We start from the raw sequence: 21,961 nt of genomic DNA on the forward strand, positions 1-21,961 counted from the left end.
GGGTTGCTTTGTTCTTCCCTGTTTTGAGCTATGCTGAGTTGACTGTGAAGATGCATCGCCCTGAACTCTGCAGAAACCATTTATAAGAACCTTTAGTTATCTGTGTTTATATAAGAGCCTGCTTTCTACCCTGGGTGTTTATGCGTCAGGGCCACTAGTTCTCCAAGGAGGACATCTCCGGTCTCCAAAATCACTAAAGCATGATGTTAGTTAGCTTTCCCTGATTATAACAAATACTTGCGATAATCAATAGAAGAAAATCTGATTTACTTTATGATACTGGTGATTGAACTCAGGGTCTTGAACATGCTGAGAAAATACTGTTACTTGAGCTTTTTGTCTTGTGTGTATGTGTGTGTGTGTGCGCGTGTGTGTATGTATGTGTGTGCGTTTGCCAGTACTGAGTCTTTTTTTTTTTTTTTCGGTCCTGGGGCTTGAACTTGGGGCCTGGATGCTGTCCTTTAGCTCTTCAGCTCAAGGCAAGCACTCTACCACAAGCCACAAAGCCAGTTCCAGTTTTCTGGTGGTTAACTGGAGATAAAGAATATCATGGATTTTCCTGCCCGGGCTGGTTTTGAACTGTGATCCTCAGATCTCAGCCTCTTCAGTAGCTAGGATTACAGGCATGAGCCATCAGCGCCTGGCAGCACTGAGTTTGAACTGAGGGATTTGTGCTTTCAATTGTGTGTGTGTGTGTGTGTGTGTGTGTGTGTGTGTGTGTGTGTGTGTGTGTGTGTGTGTGTGTGTGTGTGTGTGTGTGTGTGTGTGTGTGTGTGTGTGTGTGTGAGCCATCAGCGCCTGGCAGCACTGAGTTTGAACTGAGGGATTTGTGCTTTCAATTGTGTGTGTGTGTGGTGTGTGTGTGTGTGTGTGTGTGTGTGTGTGTGTGTGTGTGTGTGTTAGTCCCTAGGCTTGAAGTCTGGGCCTGGGTACTATCCCTTAGCTTTGTTGTTCAAGGGTAGTGCTCTTAACCACTTGAGCCACAGCTCTACTTCCAGCTTTTTGTTTTGGTCCTTAATTGGAGATAAGAGCCTCAGACTTTCCTATCTGGGATGGCTTTGAACCTTCATCTTCAGATCTCAGCCTCCTGAGTAGTTAGGATTACAGGTGTGAGTCATTGGTACTTGGCTCATTTGGCTTTTTCACTCAAAGGCTGGTGCTATACCACTTGAGCCACACCTGTAGCTTTTGGTTTTGGCTTGTTAATTGAAGACTGAGGAATCTTTTGGACTTTTCTTGTCTTTTTTTTTTTTTTTTTTTGCCGGTCGTGGACCTGAACTCTGAGCCTAAGCGCTATCCCTCAGCTCTTCAGCTCAAGGCGAGTGCTCTACCGCTTGAGCCACAGCACCACTTCCGGCTTTTTCTGTTTATGTGGTGCTGAGGAATCGAACCCAGGGCCTCAGGCATGCAAGGCAAGCACTCTACCACTGAGCCACCTTCCCAGCCCTCTTTCGGACTTTTCTGTCTGGGCTGGCTTTGAACTACTATCCTTAGATCTCAGCCCCCTGAGTAGCTGTGATTGCAGGCATGAACCACCAGCTCCTGGCCTCATAAGTGTATTTTTCTGATAGGGTTTTGCAATTTTTCCTGTCTGGCCTCAGACAGAAATACTCCTGTCTCAGGCTGGGAATGTGGCTTAGTGGTAGAGTGCTTGTCTAGCATGCATGAAGTCCAGGAATAGTGCTGAGGAGGAGGGGGAAGAGGAGGAGGGGGAAGGGGAGGAGGAGAGAGAGGGAGAGGGGGAGGGGGAGGAGGAGGAGGAAGATGAAGAAGAAATACTCCTGTCTTAGCTCCATAGCTGGTACTACAGGCATATGCCAACCATGCCTGGCAGAAAAGGATTTATTTTTGGCTCATAGTTTTAGATCCAACCATAATCAATTGACATGGCTACTTTTAGGAATGTTGTGAGACAGAACCTCATAGCAGGAATGCCTTACAGCTGGGAAGCAAAGCAAAAGAGATCAAGATCCCACTATTTTCTTTTGAGGTGTCACCCGAATGAACTAAAGACCTCTCACCTCTTTGGTTCTCCACCTCCAAGTCTATATAGGCCTTTGGTGAGAGCAGAGGCAGAGGGTATGTAAGAACAAAGTTATAGGTCATGCTCTTAAATTAGCCAGCTTGGTTTCAATGCATTCCATAGTTAAGCTAAGACTACATGATAATAGAGGTTAACATATGGACAGATAAGGGAAGTAATTTGTAACTTTAGGATACAGTTCTTTATTTTATAAAGCAAGCTTGCAAGTACATATAAAATAGAACCTGATTAGCATATTCTTAAAGAAACTAGAACTATTTTTATGAACTATAAGCCTTTTTGAGAATCATGAAACATGTCAAACTTTTGAGAATCTAATTTATCTGCAGGACTTTTTTCCTTTCCGAAAAAGTTCTACCAAAATATACACTGACCACTCCTTGCAACAATGAGTTATTAGAGGATAACCCAAATTCTACCCACTTTTCATTCAACAAATATTTGAATACTAACTGTATTCCAAATACTGTGTTCCTTGAAAAGCTACTGCCAGTCATCTCCTAGGCTATTTATTTCTTGACAGCAAGGCATGGCAACCAACAGGCCCACTTTAGGCACGGAAGGGTGACAAGCTCTCAAAGGCAGTGTGAACCTGGCATCCATTCCCACTAACTCTTCTGCAGTGTCTGGCCACCAGTAGTGATACAGCAAAGCGGTGCAGACCCAGAAAAATCCCATAGCCTCCAAAAGACAGTTCCTGGATCATTGCTATATAGCCTGTGGAAGGGAACAACCATTCTTGTCTACCTCTGTCTCAAGTTTAAAACCACTAGCAGCAAGATTCATGCCCTTGAGCATCTGGGATATATGTGCACATGCTGGGGATACAAACTAGGGCCTTACACTCATGCACTTTACCACTAAGCTACATCAGTGGTATATCACTCAGCATATTATTATTTTGTTTGTCCTGGGGCTTGAACTCAGGGCCTGGGTGCTACCCCTGAGCTTCTTTTGCTCAAGGCTAGCACTCTATTACTTTGAGCCACAGTGCCACTTCTAGTTTTCTAGTGGTTAAGTGGAGATAAGAGTCTCATGGACTTTATTGCCCAAACTGGCTTTTAACCATGATCCTCAGACCTCAGCCTCCTGAGAAGCTAGGATTACAGACATGAGCTACCAGGGGCTGGTTCACTCAGTGCATATACATACATACATATCCATATATATATATATATATGTATATATATATACACACATACATATCCATATATATATATATGGATATGTATGGATAGGTATGTATTGCCAGTCCTGGGGCTTGACTCAGGGCCTGGACACTGTCCTTGAGCTTCTTTTTGCTCAAGGTAGCACTCTACCACTTGAGCTATAGCATCACTTCTAGCTTTTTCTGTTTACATGGTACTGAGGAATTGAACCCAGGGCTTCATGCATGCTAGGCAAGCACTCTACCACTAAGCCACATTCCAAGCCCCAAATTTTATTTTATTTATGTGGTACTGAGGAATTGAACCCAAGGCCTCATACATGCTAGGCAAGTACTCTACCACTAAGCCACATTCCCAGCCCCCCATATTTATTTCTGTATCTGCAAACTACACTCCTAACTATCCTAAAATATACTAAACTACACTAAACTACATACACATACTATACTATACAAAACTATAGTAATGAAGGATTTGCGGAAGCTGGATACAACAAGTGGAATCATGTTTCTTGAGGTAATGAGCCATAGAGATTTTTTACTGTATAATTATTTTTCAATTACAATACAACTACTAAGAGTTCCTACTAGTCTGTATGCAACATTTCATTACTATTAGAAACCACAGGACTGTTTCAGGAAAGCAGATTCTTACCATTTAGTGAGATGGAATCTGGCCCAAACCTCAGGCTGCCTGCAGATCAATTGAGTGACAGAGCTACTTCTGGGTTTTCTGATAGTTTACTGGAGATAAGATTCTCATGGCTGGCTGGAAAGTTCGCTCAGTGGTAGAGTGTTTGCCTTGCATGCATTAGGCCCTAGGTTCGATTCCTCAGTACCACATAAGCAGAAAAAAGCTGGAAGTGGTGCTGTGGCTCAAGTGGTAGAGTGCTTGCCTTGAGCTGAAGAGCTGAGGGACAGCACTAGGCCCAGAGTTCAGCCCCCACGACCGACAAAAAAAAAAAAAAAAAAAAAAAAGAATCTCATGGCTTTTGCTGGGTGCAGGTGACTCACACCTGTAATCCCAGCTACTCAGGAGGCTGAGATTTGAGGATCTCAGTTCAAAGCCAGCCCAGGCAGGAAAATCCGTGAGATTCTGATCTCCAGTAAACCAGTAGAAAACTGGAAGTGGTGCTGTGGCTCAAGTGGTAGAAGGCTCGCCTTGAGCTGAACAGTGCAGGGATAGCGCCCAAGCCCAGAGTTCAAGCCCCAGGACTGACCAAAACAAACAAACAAACAAACTCATGGCTTTTCCTGCCCAGGTTAGCTTCTTACCATGATCTTCAGATCTCAACCTCCTAAGTAGCTAGGATTATAGGGTGAGCTACTGATGCCTGGCTAACTACAATCTTTTTAAAGAAACAGGCCTCTCCAGATTCTAGTTGGAAGACTTTTCTGTGTACTAGTTTTCTGAAGAGCTGTTCGCTATTCAAGATACGTCCATGAATGTGTGAGTGTCTCTCTCCAGGTGTAATATTTTCCAGTTTTCCCTGCCCTTAACACACTAGGATGGGCTGTTGGGCAAACTGTCTTTCAGCTGACAGCTCAGCAGCAGGACCACCCTTTCAATTCATCCGCCAGGGCTCCTTTCCTGTGGCCAGAATCCCTTGGGGATCCTATACTGAAGGCCCCACAAAGGCTGGTGGCAAGTCCAATAAACAGGATCTCATTTCTTGGAGCTCCTTGATTTCACTGCTCTGAGGGCCGAAGTGCACCAAGAGGACCTTTTCTGCCTTCTGTATGGTATTCAGAGCCTCAGGTACTGCAAACCTGAACCAAGGGAGGCAAGAGAGGTCAGTTCACTGCTGGTTAAGCTATATATATAGTATATATAAGGTACATATGTTATATATAAGCTAAATACAAGCTATATAATATATAAAATCATTATATAAGTATAATACTATTATAGTTACATTAGTATATCATAATTATAATATATAAATTATATGTTATAAATATATATATAATATGTATAATATATGTTATATATATTTGCTAGTCCTGGGCTTGAACTCAGGGCCTGTACCTGAGTTCCTGATGTTCCTGATGTACCTGACCTCCTTTGCTCTCAAGGCTAGTTCTTTATCACTTGAGCCACAGCTCAACTGTCAGCCTTTTTTTTTTTTTTTTTTTTGTGATTAATTGGAGATAAGAGTCTCAAGACTTTCCTGTCTGGGCTAGCAGCAACTGTGATCCTCAGATCTCAGCCTTGCTAGGTTTACAAGTGTGAGTCACCAATCCCAGCCAAACATTTTCTTTTTCTTTTTTCCAGTCCTGGGGCTTGAACTCTGGGCCTGGGCTCTGTCCCTGTGCTTCTTTTGCTCAAGGTTAGTGCTCTACCACTTGAGCCACAGCACTACTTCTGGCTTTTTCTGGATATTTATTGGTGATAAGATTCTCACAGCCTTTCCTGTCTGGGCTGGCTTCAAACTTGGATCCTCAGATCTCAGCCTCTTGAGTAGCTAGGATTATAGGCATGAGCCACCAATGCCCAACTCAAACACTTTCTTTCTTTTTTTTTTTTTTTGTCGGTCGTGGGGCTTGAACTCTGGGCCTGGGCGTCAAACACTTTCTTATACCCAATGTACACTAATGGCAGTTCTATTGAGGTTGGAGGCACTCTATCCAGAAATACTGAAGTAAGTGTTCACCAAATGGCAAAAGGGTGGTAAGGATCAGCTCATTAATTGTCTGCACACTCCATTTCTGTGGTATTGGGGTCTGAACTTAGGGCCTCATGCTTCCTCTACCAATTGGGACATACCTCCGGCTCTGATTTTGGCTAGCTATTTTGGAGATAGAGATTAGTGAACTTTCCTGCTTGGCTAGCCCTCCAGATCTTACCCTCCTGAGTAGCTATGATTACCAGAATGAGTCATTGGTGCCTGGCTGGCTCCTTATTATAATTTTTTTTTTTTTTTGTCGGTCATGGCACTTGAACTCTGGGCCTGAGTACTGTCCCTCAACTCTTCAGCTCAAGGCGAGCCTTCTACCACTTGAGCTACAGCCCCACTTCCAGTTTTCTGGTGGTTTACTGGAGATAGAAGTCTCAGTCTTTCCTGCCCGGGCTGGCTTTGAACCTCGATCCTCAGATCTCAGCCTCCAGAGTAGCTAGGATTACAGGCGTGAGCCACCAGCGCACGGCCTTATTATAATTTTTAATGGTTTCTTTCTTTCTTTCTTTCTTTCTTTCTTTCTTTCTTTCTTTCTTTCTTTCTTTCTTTCTTTCTTTCTTTCTTTCTTTCTTTCTTTCTTTCTTTCTTTCTTTCTTTCTTTCTTTCTTTCTTTCTTTCTTTCTTTTTGTTGGTCGTGGGGCTTGAACTCTGGGCCTGGGCACTGTCCCTGAGCTCTTCAGCTCAAGTCTAGCGCTCTACCACTTGAGCCACAGCGCCACTTCTGGCCTTTTCTGTTTATGTGGTGCTGAGGAATCAAACCCAGGGCTTCATGCATGTGAGGCAAACACTCTACCACTGAGCTAAAAGCTCAGTTTCTTTCTCTCTTTTTTTTTTAACCTTTATCTACTTTTTTTATTTTAAAGTGGTGCTGGGGATCAAACCCAGGCCTCATGCATGTCAGGCAAGCACCCTACAATTTCCAGCTATGTTTATTTACTTTTTAGTACAGTAATGAGGATGGAACTTAGGACTTTAAGCATGCTAGGCAACTGCTCTGCCCATGAGCTATGCCTCAAGCCCCTCTTTTAAGCTTCATTTTAGACAGGGTTTTGCTATGTAGCCGAGGCTAGTCCGGAACATGTAATTCTACCTCAGTCTCTAGAGTGCTGGGATTAAAGGCATGTACTACCTTGACTGTCTGTCTCTTTTAACTTTTAGTTTCTGAACAACTCACATCTTGAGCTGATGACTGTGCTGTTAGGGGTGACTTGCACACTACAGGAGGTTTAGAATACCTTAGCCTCTACCCACTAGATGCTAGTAAGCTGCATTCCCCTCCTTCTCCCCCCCCCCAACTGTCATAACAATAAAAATGTCTAGCCAGGTGCCAGTGGCTCATGCCTGTAATCCTACTACTCAGAAGCTGAGATCTGAGGATTGAGGTTTGAAGCTAGCCTAGGCAGGAAAGTCCATTAGACTTATTTCTAATTAACTACTAAAAGCAGGAAATAAAGCTGTGGTTCAAGAGGTAAAGTGCTAACCTTGAGCAAAGAAGTTCAGAGACGGTGCCCAGGTCCTGAGTTCAAGCTCCAAGACCAGATTACAAAAAAAGTCTCCAGTCAGTGTCAGATGCTATCTGAGGCAGAAATCAGTCCTGGTTGAAAACAATTTCTTTAAAATGCATAGGATGTAAATTAGGAAAAAGATCAAGAGCCTGGAGTAGAAGGTGCTGGAAATAAGACAATCAAGGGCCAAGAGAGGTATGATTAATCAGGGAGGAATGAGAGGGAATGCTACACTGGTAGAAGGGCAGGGCTGCCCAGCCAGGCCTCCCTGGGGAAACTCTTCAGAGCTAAGAGCTTCCCTCATATCTCTAAGGAGGAAATTCTAAACCTTTAAGTTTGTCAGAAAACTGAAAGCAAGGATCTGTCCTAAAGAGGAAATAAACAAGTTTCAACATACTTCAAAAGCACTATAGGAAAAAAGTGCTACATACACTGAAGCTCTTAGTAAGAAACAGAACAGTATGTGCCCTGGCAAAGTGCTAGCAAAAGGTTAAGACTTACCCATTGAACAAGACTTGAGCCAGTTTGAAGAGCTCATGGCCCACTTCAACACTGGTTGGCCCATAGCGGGCCTCAACCACTTGGAGACTCTTCTGTAGATGGGCAGCTGACTTTTGCCAGTCCCCTAAGAGAAAAAAAAGAATCTTATTGTAGAAAAGAACCACAGTAAACTGTGGATGAATTCTCAGGGTGAAGAAAGCTCAATGGAAGGGAGAGCAGCATCTATTTGAATACTGAGAGAGCGAGGAATGGTGAGTATTGTGAAAAAACGTACAAGGCAGGAAATGAAAACATGTGTCGTACCTAAGGCAGCATAAGCCTGGGCCAAGTTATCCTCAATCTTCCCCACCATGGTGTGCTCTGTCCACAGGAAGCTCTTGGCATCTTGCTGGTACACTAACAACTGCTGGATGGCTTGCTCTATTGATTGAAAGGAAAAAATGCTTCTTATACACAAACCTCAGCTTGGAAATGAGAAGACAAGTATCAAGTCTGCATCAGCTAGGCATTCAATGTCTCCATGGGCCCACAGTGTTCCAGTGCTCCCCATTTTTTTTATTGTCAAGATGATGTACACAGGGTTACAGTTATATAAGTAAGGTTATAAGTACATTTCTTGTCAAACTTGTTATTCCTTCCCTCATTTTTCTCCTACTTTTCCTCCCCCGAACTCCCCTCCAAGTCATACAGATCATTTCCAACATATGATCTTGAGTATATCACTGTTGCATTGGTTTCCCCCTTTGTCCTTTGTCTCACCATTCTGTTGTTCCCCTTCCCTTCCCTAATTCAAATAAATGTATATATAATACCAGGGTACCAAAATCAAATACAGTGATAACAGGGGATATATCGTAAGAGGAAGAACATACAAAAGAAACAAAAAATCACATAGTTCATTAAAAACAACAACAACAAAGAAAACCTCGTGTCCATGTCTTGGAGTTAGCCAGTGTTCCCCATTTACTCTGGGTTCCCAACATCCACTCTCCAATATAACCAACCCTATAGTCCACTCATGGTCATTTCTTTTGCCTATGAAGTATAGGCTAAAGATCACTTTTATAAAGTAGAGTAATTAAATTCTTTCTTGGTCAAGTTCTAATCTTCAAAAGTAATGAAGAGGGCTGGGAATGTGGCTTAGTGGTCGAGTGCTTGCCTAGCATGCAGTCCTGTATTCCATTCCTCAGTACCACATAAACAGAAAAAGCTGGAAGTGGCCATGTGGCTCAAGTGGTAGAGCTCTAGCCTTGAACATAGAGAGGCTCAAGGATAGAGCTCAGGCCCTGAATTCAAGGCCCAGGACTGGCAAAAAAAAAAAAAAAAAAGTAATGGGGAGTCCTCTTTCAGTGCTAGACATTGAACTTAAAGCTTCATGCATATTAGGGAAGTGCTCTGCCAGTGGATTGCACTGAGTAGGATTCTTATCTCCACTTGGCGCATGCTTTACCACTTTCTAGCAAAGACTGACTCTGAGGATCACCTTCCTAGAAAGTCATGGAAGTGGGCTGGGAATGTGGCTTAGTGGTAGAGTGCTTGCCTAGCATGAATGAAGCCCTGGGTTCGATTCTTCAGCACCGTAAAAACAGAAAAGGCGGGAAGTGGCGTTATGGTTCAAGTGCTAGAGTGTTAGCCTTGAGCACAAAGAAAGAGCTCAGGGACAGAGTCCAGGCCCTGAGTTCAAGCCCCAGGACCAGCACAAAAGGAAGGAAGGAGGGAAGGAAGGAAGGAAGGAAGGAAGTTAGTCAGTCAGTCAGTCAGTCATGGAAGTCAGATATAAGCCTCCAGTCATCAGGGATACCAGAGCTTGTTATCTGAAGCATAAGTAAACAGCTTCAATCATTTATCATTTTATACAAGGACTGCTAGCTAGGGTTTGTTTGTTCTTACTGGCCAATATAGCCACCTTGTGGCTGCTACAGGGATATTTCAATACAATTCTTTATTCCTGAGTTTTCTTGATACAAAGTGCTATGAGAATACATATAAAAGGGAAAGGGCTGGAGGACCAAGGATGGAGTCAGTCTCACCTAGTTTACCATTTCTGAGAAGCTTCTGGGCCATCTCAACCTGCTGTTGTAGTTGCTGTAACCGAGAGAGCAGATGGTCCCTACTGATGGATTCTGTACAAGATCTGGTGCCACAGCTCAGTACAGCATTTCCCTGTGGAAGTCAGTTCTGTCTTTACTCCTAAGTCACACTCAGTTCAGTTATTAACATTATACATGCTCAAATTATGGGAGTACTGACTCTATTGGGGAGGGGAAAAAGAGTTTTTTTTTGGTCGGCCATAGGGATTGAATTTAGGGCCTAGGCACTGTCCCTAAGCTTTTTTTTTTTTTTTTTTTCCTCTCTCTCAAGGCTAGGGCTCCACCACTTTGAGCCATAACAGCACCACTTCTGGTTAACTGGAGTTAAGAGGCTCTTAGACTTTCCTGTCCAGGCTGGCTTTGAACCAGATCCTTAGATGTTAGCTTCCTGAGTAACTAGGATTACAGGCATGAGTCACTGGTGCCCAGCTATGGAAAAAAAGTTCTTGCAATAATATATTATGATATAAGATGGACTGAATTTTGTCTAAAACCAGTAATTCTAATGAAAGCACTAACTGATTCCATCCTGAGATTTAATTTTTTGAAACAGAACTGATAGCGTTTACAATTTCTTTCCATCTTGACAGCCCCTCTTTTAATCTCTCTTTGCCTTTTGGTAGCAAACACATTTCTAGTGGTTATAAAAGGAAGCGGTGCTGTAGCTCAAGGGTAGAGTGCTCGCCTTGAGCTGAAGAGCGCAGGGACAGTGCCCAGGCCCCACGAACGAACAAAAAAAAAAAAAAAGTGTTTGAATAGTGGTTATTAAAAAAAAAAAAGCTGTAAGAAGACAGGTGCTGATGACTAATGCCTATAATCCTAGCTACTCAGGAGGCTGAGCTCTGAGGATCATGGTTCAAAGCCAGTCTGGACAAGAAATTCCATGAGATTCTTTTCTCCAGTTAACCACCAAAAAAAAAAAAAAGCCAGAAGTGGAGCAGTGGCTCGAGTGGTAGATAGAGCACCAGCCTTGAGCAAAAAAAATCTCAAGGATAGCTCCCAGGTCCTGAGTTCAAGCCCCAGGACAGATTCTCTCTCCCTCTCTCCCCCACCTCTCTCCCCCACCTCTCTCTCTCTCTCTCTCTCTCTCTCTCTCTCTCTCTCTCTCTCTCTCTCTCTCTCTCACACACACACACACACACACACACAGAGCTATAAGAAAAGCTATAATACAAAGCTGGGCGCCAGTGGTGGCTTCTGCCTGTAATCCTAGCTACTCAGGTTGCTGAGATCTGCGGATTGAGGTTCTGAGCCAGTCTGGGCAGGAAAGTTTGTGAGACTTTGTTGTTGTTGTTGTTGGTAGTGGATCTTGAACTCTGGGCCTGGGTGCTGTCCCTCAGCTCCTCAGCTCAAGGCTAGCTCTCTACCACTTGAGCCACAGCGCCACTTCTGGCTTTTTCTGTTTTTGTGGTGCTGAGGAATCAAACCCATGGCCTCATGAATGTGAGGTAAGCACTCTACCACTGAGCCACCTTCCCAGCCCAAGTTTGTGAGACTCTTATCTACAACTTGTCACCAAAAAGCTGGAAGTGGAGCTATGGCTCAAGTGGTAGAGTGAAAAAGTGAAATAAAGCAAATGAAAAAAAGCTAAGGTCAGCACCCAGGCACTTAGTTGAAACCCCAATATTGACACCAAAAAAGAAAAGAAAAAAAAGAATGAAAACCAATACAAGGCTGGAAGTGTGGCACAAGTGAGTTACAGTCAGCCTAGCGAGTTCAAGACCCTGAGTTCAAATACTAGTCTTGCTATTAAAACAAGAAAAAAGAAAAAAATAGAAAATTACCAGGAAAAAAAAAGAAAACCAATACATAAGGGGTTAGGTGAGGCCGTTTCACATTTTACCCAGGGTTTACCACTTTAGCTTCCCTGTACAACCAGCTCTGCCTTTTACTTACAGTACCCTCAGAAGAGCATGGAGCCTATGACAGAGCAGGTGGGCATGGGTGCATTGCAGATGTTGGTATCTGTGCCATCACTTGGCATAACAAACCAACTTCTCTTAAGGGTGCCCCCTCAGCCTCCTTCTGTCAATGCCCTGAAGCTGAGAGAGCTCAGGTGTGGGGTTTCCCTCTGGTTCAAAATGGAGGAAAACTCCATTTTCTCTAGCAACAGTCACTGGGTCAGTGATGCATAAGACTTTTGTCCCAACTGCTGTTGGAATGCCACATGTTTTTTATTCCCCTGGGCAGGGAGGATCAGGAAGTTAAGCTGCTGGCAGCCACTGTGTACAGTACCACCCTGTCAGGGAAGTATGTGAGGATGGGTAGCACAGCAGGAATGGAGCTGAGACATGCAAAAATGGGTTCTAGGTGACATTCCTGAGCCCTTGGATCAAAGATGTTATCTTTGTGTGTGTGTTTGTGTGTGTGGGGAATGGTGGTGGGGACTAGTACCAGGGTTTAAACTCAGGGCTTTGTGCTTTCACTTGGGGCTTGTTTGCTTGCTTGGCTGGTGCTTTACCACTTGAGCCACACTTTTAGTCCAGCCTTTTTGCTGGTTGATTGGAGATGGAGTCTTATAGATAGACATTTTTGCTTAGCTGGTTTTAATTGGTGGTTCTCCAGAGCTCAGTCTCCTGAGTAGCTAGGATTATAGGCAGGAGCCACCTGTGTACTGGTGCCAAGCTGTATCTGAAGCAACTCTACCCTTAAAAAAAATATTTTTTTGAGACAAGCTGGTCTCAAACTTAATATTCTCTTGCCTCTGCTTCCTGAGTACTGGGATTATAGACATGTGTCACCAGGCCCCAGCATAAAACTTTTTTTTTTTTTAACCAGTCCTGGGGCTTGAACTCAGGGCCTAGGCACTGTCCCTGAGATTCTTTTTTTTTTTTTTGGGTCCGTTCATGGGGCCTGAACTCTGGGCCTGGGCGCTGTCCCTCAGCTCTTCAGCTCAAGGCTAGCGCTCTACCACTTGAGCCACAGTGCCACTTCCGGCTTTTTTCTTTTTGCTTATGTGGTGCTGAGGAATCGAACCCAGGGCCTCTGGCATGCAAGGCATGCGCTCTACCACTGAGCCACCTTCCCAGCCCCTGTCCCTGAGATTCTCTGGGCTCAAGGCTAACACTCTACCACTTGAGCCACAGCACTACTTCTGGCTTTTTCTGCGTATGTGGTACTGAGGAATTGAACCCAGGGCTTCATAAACGCAAGGCAAGCACTCTACCACTAAACCACATTCCCAGCCCCCCTAGCATGAAACTTTTTAATGACTTATTTGAGCAAATGAATATCTAATTCCTTTTTATTTCCTTCCTTGAATCAGTTTAGGTGGCATTTTATGTCACATGCAAGAGACACATCACTAAATCTAACCTTAACCCTGTCATTCCTTTAGAGAGACAACCAATATGTGGGGATGGTTTACAACATGGAAATGTAAACTGTGTTCAGCACCTACAAGCCCCTAATAGCTTTCTTCTAAAGACTGATGACTTTCAGGAAGGATCACTGTCCTCTGGGAAGAGTAGACTGAGAGAAGGGAGAAGAGAAATTTACCTTCATAAGCGCTCTGCAACTGTTACAACAGAAGGCTTCCCACCTGGGCCCCACAGCTGTTCTGAGCTCCTCAGTGTGACAAGCTGGACAGCTGCAGTCAAAGAAGTACTGAGACTTCAGCTTCTGTTGCCTTTCAGCAATACTCATCCGGCTCTCATGAGGCCCTGCAGAGAGATCAACTCCAGCTACTTCTTAAAGCAAGAGAGTTAAAGACTATTCACAAGTCTGCAGCTCAGCCAAGGGGCTGGGTGATTCATCACGCAGCAGCAAAGTTTTACTTTACATTGGGGGATTTGGATTCTCAAATAGTTTTCAAAGTTGTTGGAACAGGGAGAAAAGAAGCTGAGCTGTTGAGATAGTGCATAGGGATTAAGTAGTGAAAGACACAATAGCCTGTCCACCACAGGGCTTCCTACTATGATTTGGGTCTAAAGATACATTGCCTCTTCCAGGAAACTGGACAGATGGAAGCATCTGCCTGATGACTTGCTCATTCCTATCCAGCTTGTTATTTTTGGCTGGAAAAGGGCAGGCCAGTGGTAAGGAAGCTTGGCTCACCATAGCAGTGGAGAATCTCTTGCCCTTTTCCAATCTGCTGTGTTGCCCGAATGGTGACGACAGTGCCAGCGAAGGACAGGCTGGTGTTGGGGCTGCAGGAGTGGTTCAGTAGACTGACAACAGGGAAGATGCCTGTGGCAAGGCGTACCTGCTTGCTGCTGGTAACGAAGCTCTCTTTAGATCCTGAAAGCACAAGAGGGAAGAGGAAAAATGCATCAGGCCATCAGTGCTGACCTCGCCATCCTTTCCTCAGAAGATGAGCCAAGCAGCTGGGCCTGAAGCCCATCTGAGTCATTGCTCCACAGCCGGATCCAATCTAAATTGGATGGAACATGAGTCATGACAAACTTTGGTCCCCAGGAAACAAAGTGAAGGAACGCATGAAAAACCCACTGGAATCCTAAAACTTAATTGTTATGTCCCTATGCCATAGCCAAAAAAACTAAAATCCCTAAATTAGAATTTATTAAAAAATAATCAAAAAGGGATTATCAGCATGGAGATTTCTAGACTGTTTCATACTGTTCACAAAGACACAGAAGCCAGAGTACCTGTTGAGACCATTTCCCAAAGACAAGTGCTTTTAACTGGTCTCTGGTTCATTAAAAGAACAAGTGGCCAGTTATTATACTAGACTTTATAGACTTTATAGACTTTTTGTGCCTACAAATATATATAAAATGAATATTCATTATGCATACTGCTTTATTTTACCCTTTGTCCCTCCTTTATGGGAAACCAGTCAGCAGTAATTCTCACCAAAGCACTCTGTACTAGCTTTATGTAAGTTAGTCTCATGTTCCAAACAATCTTTGCAGCACAGTTAAAAGCAAATGAAGCCAGACAGAGTGGTTCATGCCTGTAATCCTAGCTACTCAGGAGGCTGAGATCTGAGGATAATGGTTTGAATTCAGTTGGAGCAGGAAAAGCTGTGAGACTCTTATCTCCAATTAACCACCAAAAAACCAGAAGTGGAGCTGTGGCTCAAAGTGGTAGAGCACTAACCTTGAGCAAAAAGCTCAGGGACAGCACCCAGGTCCTGAGTTCAAGCCCCATGACTGACCAAAATTTTTTTTAAAAAGTGAATAGCTGTAACAAGAATTGTTAGTGCCAAGCTCATGTACTTAGGTTCATATAGACTTCTTTGTACTCATGTACAAGCCAATGTATTGGTCAAGGTTTAGATATCTGAAAAAAGCAAAAACAACCCAATTACTTAGAAATAGGAATGGTAAGCTGGTCTTATCTCAATTTCTAGAACTCAGGAGTCTGAGGCAAAGAGATTGCAAATTTAAAGCCAACCCAGGCTACAAGGAATTATAGGCCAGCTGAACTTCAGTGCAAGACCCTGTCTCAAAAGTAAGAGTGAGGAGAGAGTGAGAAGAGAAAAAGGGCATTTTTTTTGTTCCATTTTGGAGGTTCCAGCCCATGGTAAGTTGGGCCTGTGGTGGCATAGGACATGGCACAGGACATGGTAAGAGTGTGTGGCAGAGGAGGCTGCTTACCTCATGGTGACTAAGCAAAAAGAGAAAAAGGCGCTGGGTTCCAGTAGCTCAATCTTTGCTACTTAGGAGGCTGAGATTTGACGGTTGTGGTTTGTAGCCAGAAAAGTCCATGAGACTCTTATCTCCAATAAACTGTTCAGAAAAAGCTGGAAGTGGCACTGTGGCTCAAGTGGTAGAGCACTAGTCTTGAGCAAAAGAGTTGAGGGACAGCATCTCAGGCTCTGAGTTCAAGCCCCAGGACTGGTACACAGACATACACACACACAGACACACACACAGACACACACACACACAGACACACACACACACAGACACACACACAGACACACACACACACAGACACACACACAGACACACAGACACACAGACACACACACACACACACACTCACACAAAGGAGAGACAGGAAAGGGGTCAGGGTCCCCAATATGTCCTTCAAGGACATGCCCCTAAGTGACCTAACTTCTTTCTATGAGGCCCTACCTCCCAAAGATTATACCATTTCCCAAAAGGATGGGGGCCAAGCCATTAGTATATGGACTGGGGAGGTGAGGGAAGAAGCTCTTAATATCCCAAACCCACCAGACTTTTTGCTTGTATTCTAGACACAGTGTTGATTTGATTATGCTGTTCCTTCGGTTGCAAAAATCCAAAAGGAGAGAATTGATATGGGGAGAATCTAAGAGGCAGGTTTTTCTGGAAACAAACAAAAGAGGTGACAGATTGGAGAAGGGACACAGAACTCATAAGTGTAGTTTTACTACATTCCACCGAGCCAAAGGCTTCTAAAGGGACAACATAAGTGAACAGGTATTGTGGGTTTTTTTTGTTGTTGTTGGTTGTGGGGCTTGAACTCTGGGCCTAGGTGCTGTCCTTGAGCATTTCTGCTCAAGATAAGCACTCTACCACTTGAGCCACAATGCCACTTCCAGTTTTCAGGTGGTTGATTGGAGATACGAGTGTCATGGACTTTCCTGCCTGGGCTGGCTTTGAACTGCAATCCTCAGATCTCAGCCTCCTGAGTTGCTAGGATTACAGGTGTGAGCCACTGGTGACCAGCATGAATAGGTTTTTATAATAGCCATACATATCCCAGGAGTGTATGATGGTATAGATAACTTTGGCCATTGAGAAAGACTTAAGTTATGGTTAATAGCCTTGGTTTAGGTATTAGAAAAAGCATGTTTTCAACAAATTGGTTGAAATGCAAAAGATACTTAAAGGGAAACATTTGGTTTTCTAGAAAACTGGAGAACTGTCAAGTAATTGTGTTATCACCGTACATATGCCAGGAATCTCAACAAATCATTTACCAAAGAAATAAGCAGCCTAGATAGAAATGTAATGAATAAAGAAAATATCATGAACTATCAAGTGAAAAACGTTCTCTAAAGGAAAAATTAAATGTAGAAATTACATTGTCTCTTTACAGACAATTCTATTATCTGTTGCTATGGAGTAAAATAAAACAAGAATAAAGTAAGTAAACATAATTCACAAAGAATCCAAATGATTCAATTTTAGTCAATAATTCTACAAACTGTATTAAAATCTTTTCATCAGAGCTTCTCCTAAGTGCTTAACTGATTTCCATCTCCTCTGCTGCTTTTCTCCTGCTTGTCCAATGTCTACCTTCTGCAATACGTGCTAATGAGCAGTGAAATGCTAAAAGGTAGGCAGCAGGAAAGAGCAGAGTGGGGCCCGAACAATTTGTCATCTGAATAATCAGCCTCTCTCCATAATTAAAAGTTGACTTGCATTCTCAACTACTGATCATTGGCAATCTGTATTAGAACAGTTGCTAAAATTTTCCCAGAAAAAAAATGATTGCAACACAGTGAGTAATGTCAGCTTCGTGAATTATTTATAGATCATCCTCTAACAGAAGTAGGCCCAGGAACTGAGTGGGATATTTGTGTCAGAGTTGAATGTCTCTAATTATTTCTAACAAATTAAGTATTGATTTTAAAAAAATTACTCAATATTTTGCATTAGTCATCTATTAGCAAAGATAATAGAAAGAAATAATATCTATGTATATTATAAACCAAATTTAATATGTGACATTTTGTATAGAAAAAAGAGGGAATGATTCTTTATCAAGAGTATACCTTGATAATATTTCCAGTGCATTTAAAAGAGGATTTAAGGAGGGGAAAAAAGATGCATTAAAAATCATTCCAGAATATACTCATTCTAGTACATATTTGGCAAAATGAAAAATCTGTGTACGTGTCAAGTTACCAGAGACCCAAACAGAAGGTTGTTGAGGAGCAAAAGCAAAGGGCAGTGGATTGATCTGAAGCTGCTCAAAACCTTACTAAGCTTAGTTACAACACGAAGTCAGATACAACTTGGGTGTGCTGTTCCCTCTGAGAGAAGCACACACGCCTGTTCCAAGGTCCTGAAGGTCACCTGAAGCCTGTCCTATCAGTGGAGATGGGCATCAGAGAAGGGTTTCTGAAGAGCTCTGATTAAAAGGGATTTATGCAAAGATAATAACATACATTTTCATAGGTTTCCATCAAAGTCTATCCTAGTTAACGCTTTAATCCTTCTTCTGTACTACTAATGAAACAGCTGCTAATGAAATTCAATGAGAACACTAAACTGGGAAGTGTTGGAACCCCAAGAAATAATAAAAAAGGGATCTAACAAGATTACAAATGTGAGCGGACTAAAACTAAATTAGATTGAGTCCAAAAATGAAAGTGAACAGTACTGGCAGCACGTAACTGCTACAATGTACCTGGAGGGCAGTTTTGCAATACACATCAAGTACCTTAAAAATGTTCCCACAAAGATGTTCTCAGCATTTGTATAATTTTTTATCATTAAAAATGAATTAAAATTACAAAAGGCATACGTGATAGGAAAAAATTAAATTACAGACACAATGACAGTCATTTGTAATCCTAGCAGGCTGGTGTAACTTTTTGGTGTATTTTATTTACTTATTTTTTGTCAGTTGTGGGGCCTGAACTCTGGGTCTGGGTGCTGTCCCTCAGCTCTTCAGCTCAAGGCTAGCATTCTACTGCTTTAGCCACAGCACCACTTTCAGCTTTTTCTGCTTATGTGGTGCTGAGGAATCGAATCCAGGGCCTCATGTATGCAAGGGCAAGCACTCTGCCACTGAGCCACCTTCTCAGCCCCTTTTTAGGTTTATATATAGAAATTTTTTTTTCCTTTTGAGACAAGTGTCTTGTTATTTAGTCAGGCTAGCCTCAAACTTGCTATCCTCCTGCTTCAGCCTCCTGAAAGCTGGGATTATAAGCATGTACTACCAGGCCTGGCTTATTTCTTCATAGTACTGGGGATCAAACCCAGGGCCAGTAGGCAAGCACTTTACCACTGAGCTGTATTTTCAGTCCTAGCAATCTTTTAATTGCCTAAATTTGTTATTATGTACTTTAAGAAGCCTATCCATTCCAAGATTACATAAATTTTACTTACATTTATCTGAATGTTTTATGGTTTAATTTTTGACCATTTCAAAACAATTATTTGAGTTGGAACTCAGGTAGAGGGCTTGTGAGGCAGGCTTGAATCAAACCTCCAGCCTATTTAGCTGCAGTTATTTATTTATTTATTTATTTAGCCAGTCCTGGAGCTTGAACTCAGGGACAGGGTGCTGTTCCTGAGGCTCTTTGTGCTCCAGGCTAGCACTCTGCCACTTGAGCCAGAGCACCACTTTGGGCTTTTTCTGAGTAGTTTATTTGAGCTAAGAGTCTCACAGAATTTTCTTTTTCTTTTTTTTTTTTTTTTTGGGGGGGGTCCCGGTCGTGGGGCCTGAACTCTGGGCCTGGGCGCTGTCCCTCAGCTCTTCAGCTCAAGGCTAGCGCTCTACCACTTGAGCCACAGTACCACTTCCGGCTTTTTTCTTTTTGCTTATGTGGTGCTGAGGAGTTGAACCCAGGGCCTCAGGCATGCAAGGCAAGCGCCCTACCACTGAGCCACCTTCCCAGCCGTCTCACAGAATTTTCTGCATAGGTTGACTTTAAACCACGATCCTCAGATCTCAGACTGCTGAGTAGCTAGGATTAGAGGTATAAGCCACTGACGCCCAGCCCTAAGAATATTTTTATTCTTTGCAGGGTTATAGATAACCCAAAAGAGTAATTCTCACATGTGAAAAATTACAAAAATTTAGTTGCCAGTGGCTCACACCTATAATTCTAGTTATTCAGGAAGCTGAGATCTGATTTGCGTTTCAAAGCTAGCCTGGGCCTGAAAATCCATTAGACTCTGATCTCCAGTTAACCACCACCACCACCAAAAAAAAAAAAAAAAAAAAAAGCTAGAAGTGAAGTTACGGCTCAAGTAGTAGAGCTCAGGCCTTGAGCACAAAAACTCAGGGATGGCACCCAGTCCCTGAGTTTAAGCCCAGGACACATACAAACACACAAATTACAAAAAGTTAAATTTCAGTAAAGATTCACTGAAGCTCAGCTATACTTGCTCAATGGTGAATTGTCCATGACTTGTGGCAGAGCTGAATAAATGCAACAGAGCCTGTATGGCCTGCAAAACCTCCATTAGTTCCTATCTGACCCTGTACAGAAAGTGTTTGTGACTTCCAATCTGTAGATACAAGCTTTGATAGATGGAGATATCTACCAAAAATCCAGCTTATTATGTTGTCTTAGTTTTTAGATATTTCATGTACTTGATCAAAGTCAGAGTTATATTAAATTTTCACACAATGGAGTTTTTGCCAAGCTCCTCCCTGCATACTTAACTGGTTTTGTTTTATAGATTCAATCTCTATGTTTCTGAGAGTCAGGGCTGATAATGTATTTCAGTGTGTAAAGTCTCCTTCATAAAAGGAATTTTATTTATTTGTCGGTCGTGGGGCTTGAACTCAGGGCCTGGGTGCTGTCCTGGAGCTTTTTTGCTCAAGCTAGTGCTCTACCACTTAGAGCCACAGTGCCACTTCTGGTTTTCTGGTGGTTAGTTGGACATAAGTCTCATGGCCTTTCCTGTCCCAGTTGGCTTTGAATTATGATCCTCAGATATTAGCCTCCTGAATAGCTAGGATTATAGGTGTGAGCCACCAGTGCCTAGCATAAAATCCATTTTAAATTACATTTGCAAGATCTTACCTTGGGTTCTGTTGTTTCACATTAATACCAATACTTTACTTATGGTTCCTGATATGTCTTGCCCCAAATCTTATGTTATTTTGCTAATGAGTCATTTTGTAAATGTAATACAGTTAAGATCTTAATTTTTTGACCTATTCTAAGACACCTTTTTTTGTGTGTGTTGGGGGAGACAGGGTTGGTCGTGGGGCTTGAATTCTGGGCCTGGGCGCTGTCCCTCAGCTCTTCAGCTCAAGGCTAGCGCTCTACCACTTGAGCCATAGTGCTACTTCTGGCTTTTTCTGTTTATGTGATACTGGGGAATTGAACCCAGGGCCTCATGCATGCAAGGCAAGCACTCTACCACTGAGCCACCTTCCCAGGCCGACACCTTTTTTTTTTGCAGGGCGCAGAACTGGGGTTTGAGTTCAAGACCTTGGCTTGCAAGGCAGGTGCTCTACCCTTATATATATATATATATATATATATATATATATACACACACACACACACATATATATGCATATATATATATATATATACACACATATATATATTTTTTTTTTGGGGGGTCCGGTTGTGGGGCCTGAACTCTGGGCCTGGTGCTGTCCCTCAGCTCTTCAGCTCAAGGCTAGCGCTCTACCACTTGAGCCACAGCACCACTTCCGGCTTTTTTCTTTTTGCTTATGTGGTGCTGAGGTATCGAACCCAGGGCCTCAGGCATGCAAGGCAAGCGCTCTACCACTGAGCCACCTTCCCAGCCCCTCTACCCTTAAATCTTTTAGTTTTAGGTTATTTTTCTGATAAGATCTCATGCTTTTTGCCTCAGCTATCCTTGAACCCCAGTCCTCTAATCTCTGTCCTGAGTAGGTGGGATTAGAGGCACAAGATACTGTAATCAGCTCTGAAGAATTCCTTTAATAGGTGAATTTAGACCACTTATTTTTACTATTACAGACTTATTTTCATTGTCTGTCTTTTGTTCTATGAGCTAGTTTTTTTCATTAGCATATATTAATTGCACAAAGAGGTTTTACTGCATTATTTGCATATACGTATATAACATACTTTGGTCAAATTCACTTGCACTACTGCTCTCTCTTATTCCTCTCTAGCCATAAGCTATTTTATAAGAAAGTTTTGCTGGGTGCTGATGACTCACGCTTGTAATCCTAGCTACTCAGGAGGCTGAGATTTGAGGACTGGGGTTCGAAGCCAGCCTGGGCAGAAAACTCCCCAAGAGAGTCTTATCCCCAATAAACTAATCAAAAACTGGCAGTGGCACTGTGGCTCAAGTGGTAGAATGCTAACCTTGAGCACAAAGAGGCTCAGG

The 21,961-nt window shown here is 42.8% G+C and overlaps 1 protein-coding gene across 2 annotated transcripts in view; it reads right to left on the reverse strand.

Moving 5' to 3' along the window:
* Positions 1–1,772: 1,772 nt before the first annotated feature.
* Smyd4 (SET and MYND domain containing 4) overlaps positions 1,773–21,961 on the reverse strand; it is a 53,508-nt gene continuing 33,319 nt past the window's right edge. For both annotated transcript variants that reach the window (XM_070027475.1, XM_070027474.1), the window contains exons 6-11: positions 14,043–14,225; positions 13,485–13,648; positions 9,927–10,059; positions 8,200–8,316; positions 7,897–8,020; positions 1,773–4,982 (exon numbers count right to left, since the gene is read on the reverse strand). In XM_070027475.1, coding sequence (XP_069883576.1) covers positions 4,829–4,982; positions 7,897–8,020; positions 8,200–8,316; positions 9,927–10,059; positions 13,485–13,648; positions 14,043–14,225 — 875 coding nt within the window. In that variant the 3' untranslated portion in view covers positions 1,773–4,828. The remainder of the gene's footprint in view (positions 4,983–7,896; positions 8,021–8,199; positions 8,317–9,926; positions 10,060–13,484; positions 13,649–14,042; positions 14,226–21,961) is intronic.

This window comes from Dipodomys merriami, unplaced genomic scaffold (assembly GCF_024711535.1).
Source record: "Dipodomys merriami isolate MVZ:Mamm:240054 unplaced genomic scaffold, mDipMer1.0.p SCAF_19, whole genome shotgun sequence".
In the NCBI taxonomy this organism is placed as follows: domain Eukaryota; kingdom Metazoa; phylum Chordata; class Mammalia; order Rodentia; family Heteromyidae; genus Dipodomys; species Dipodomys merriami.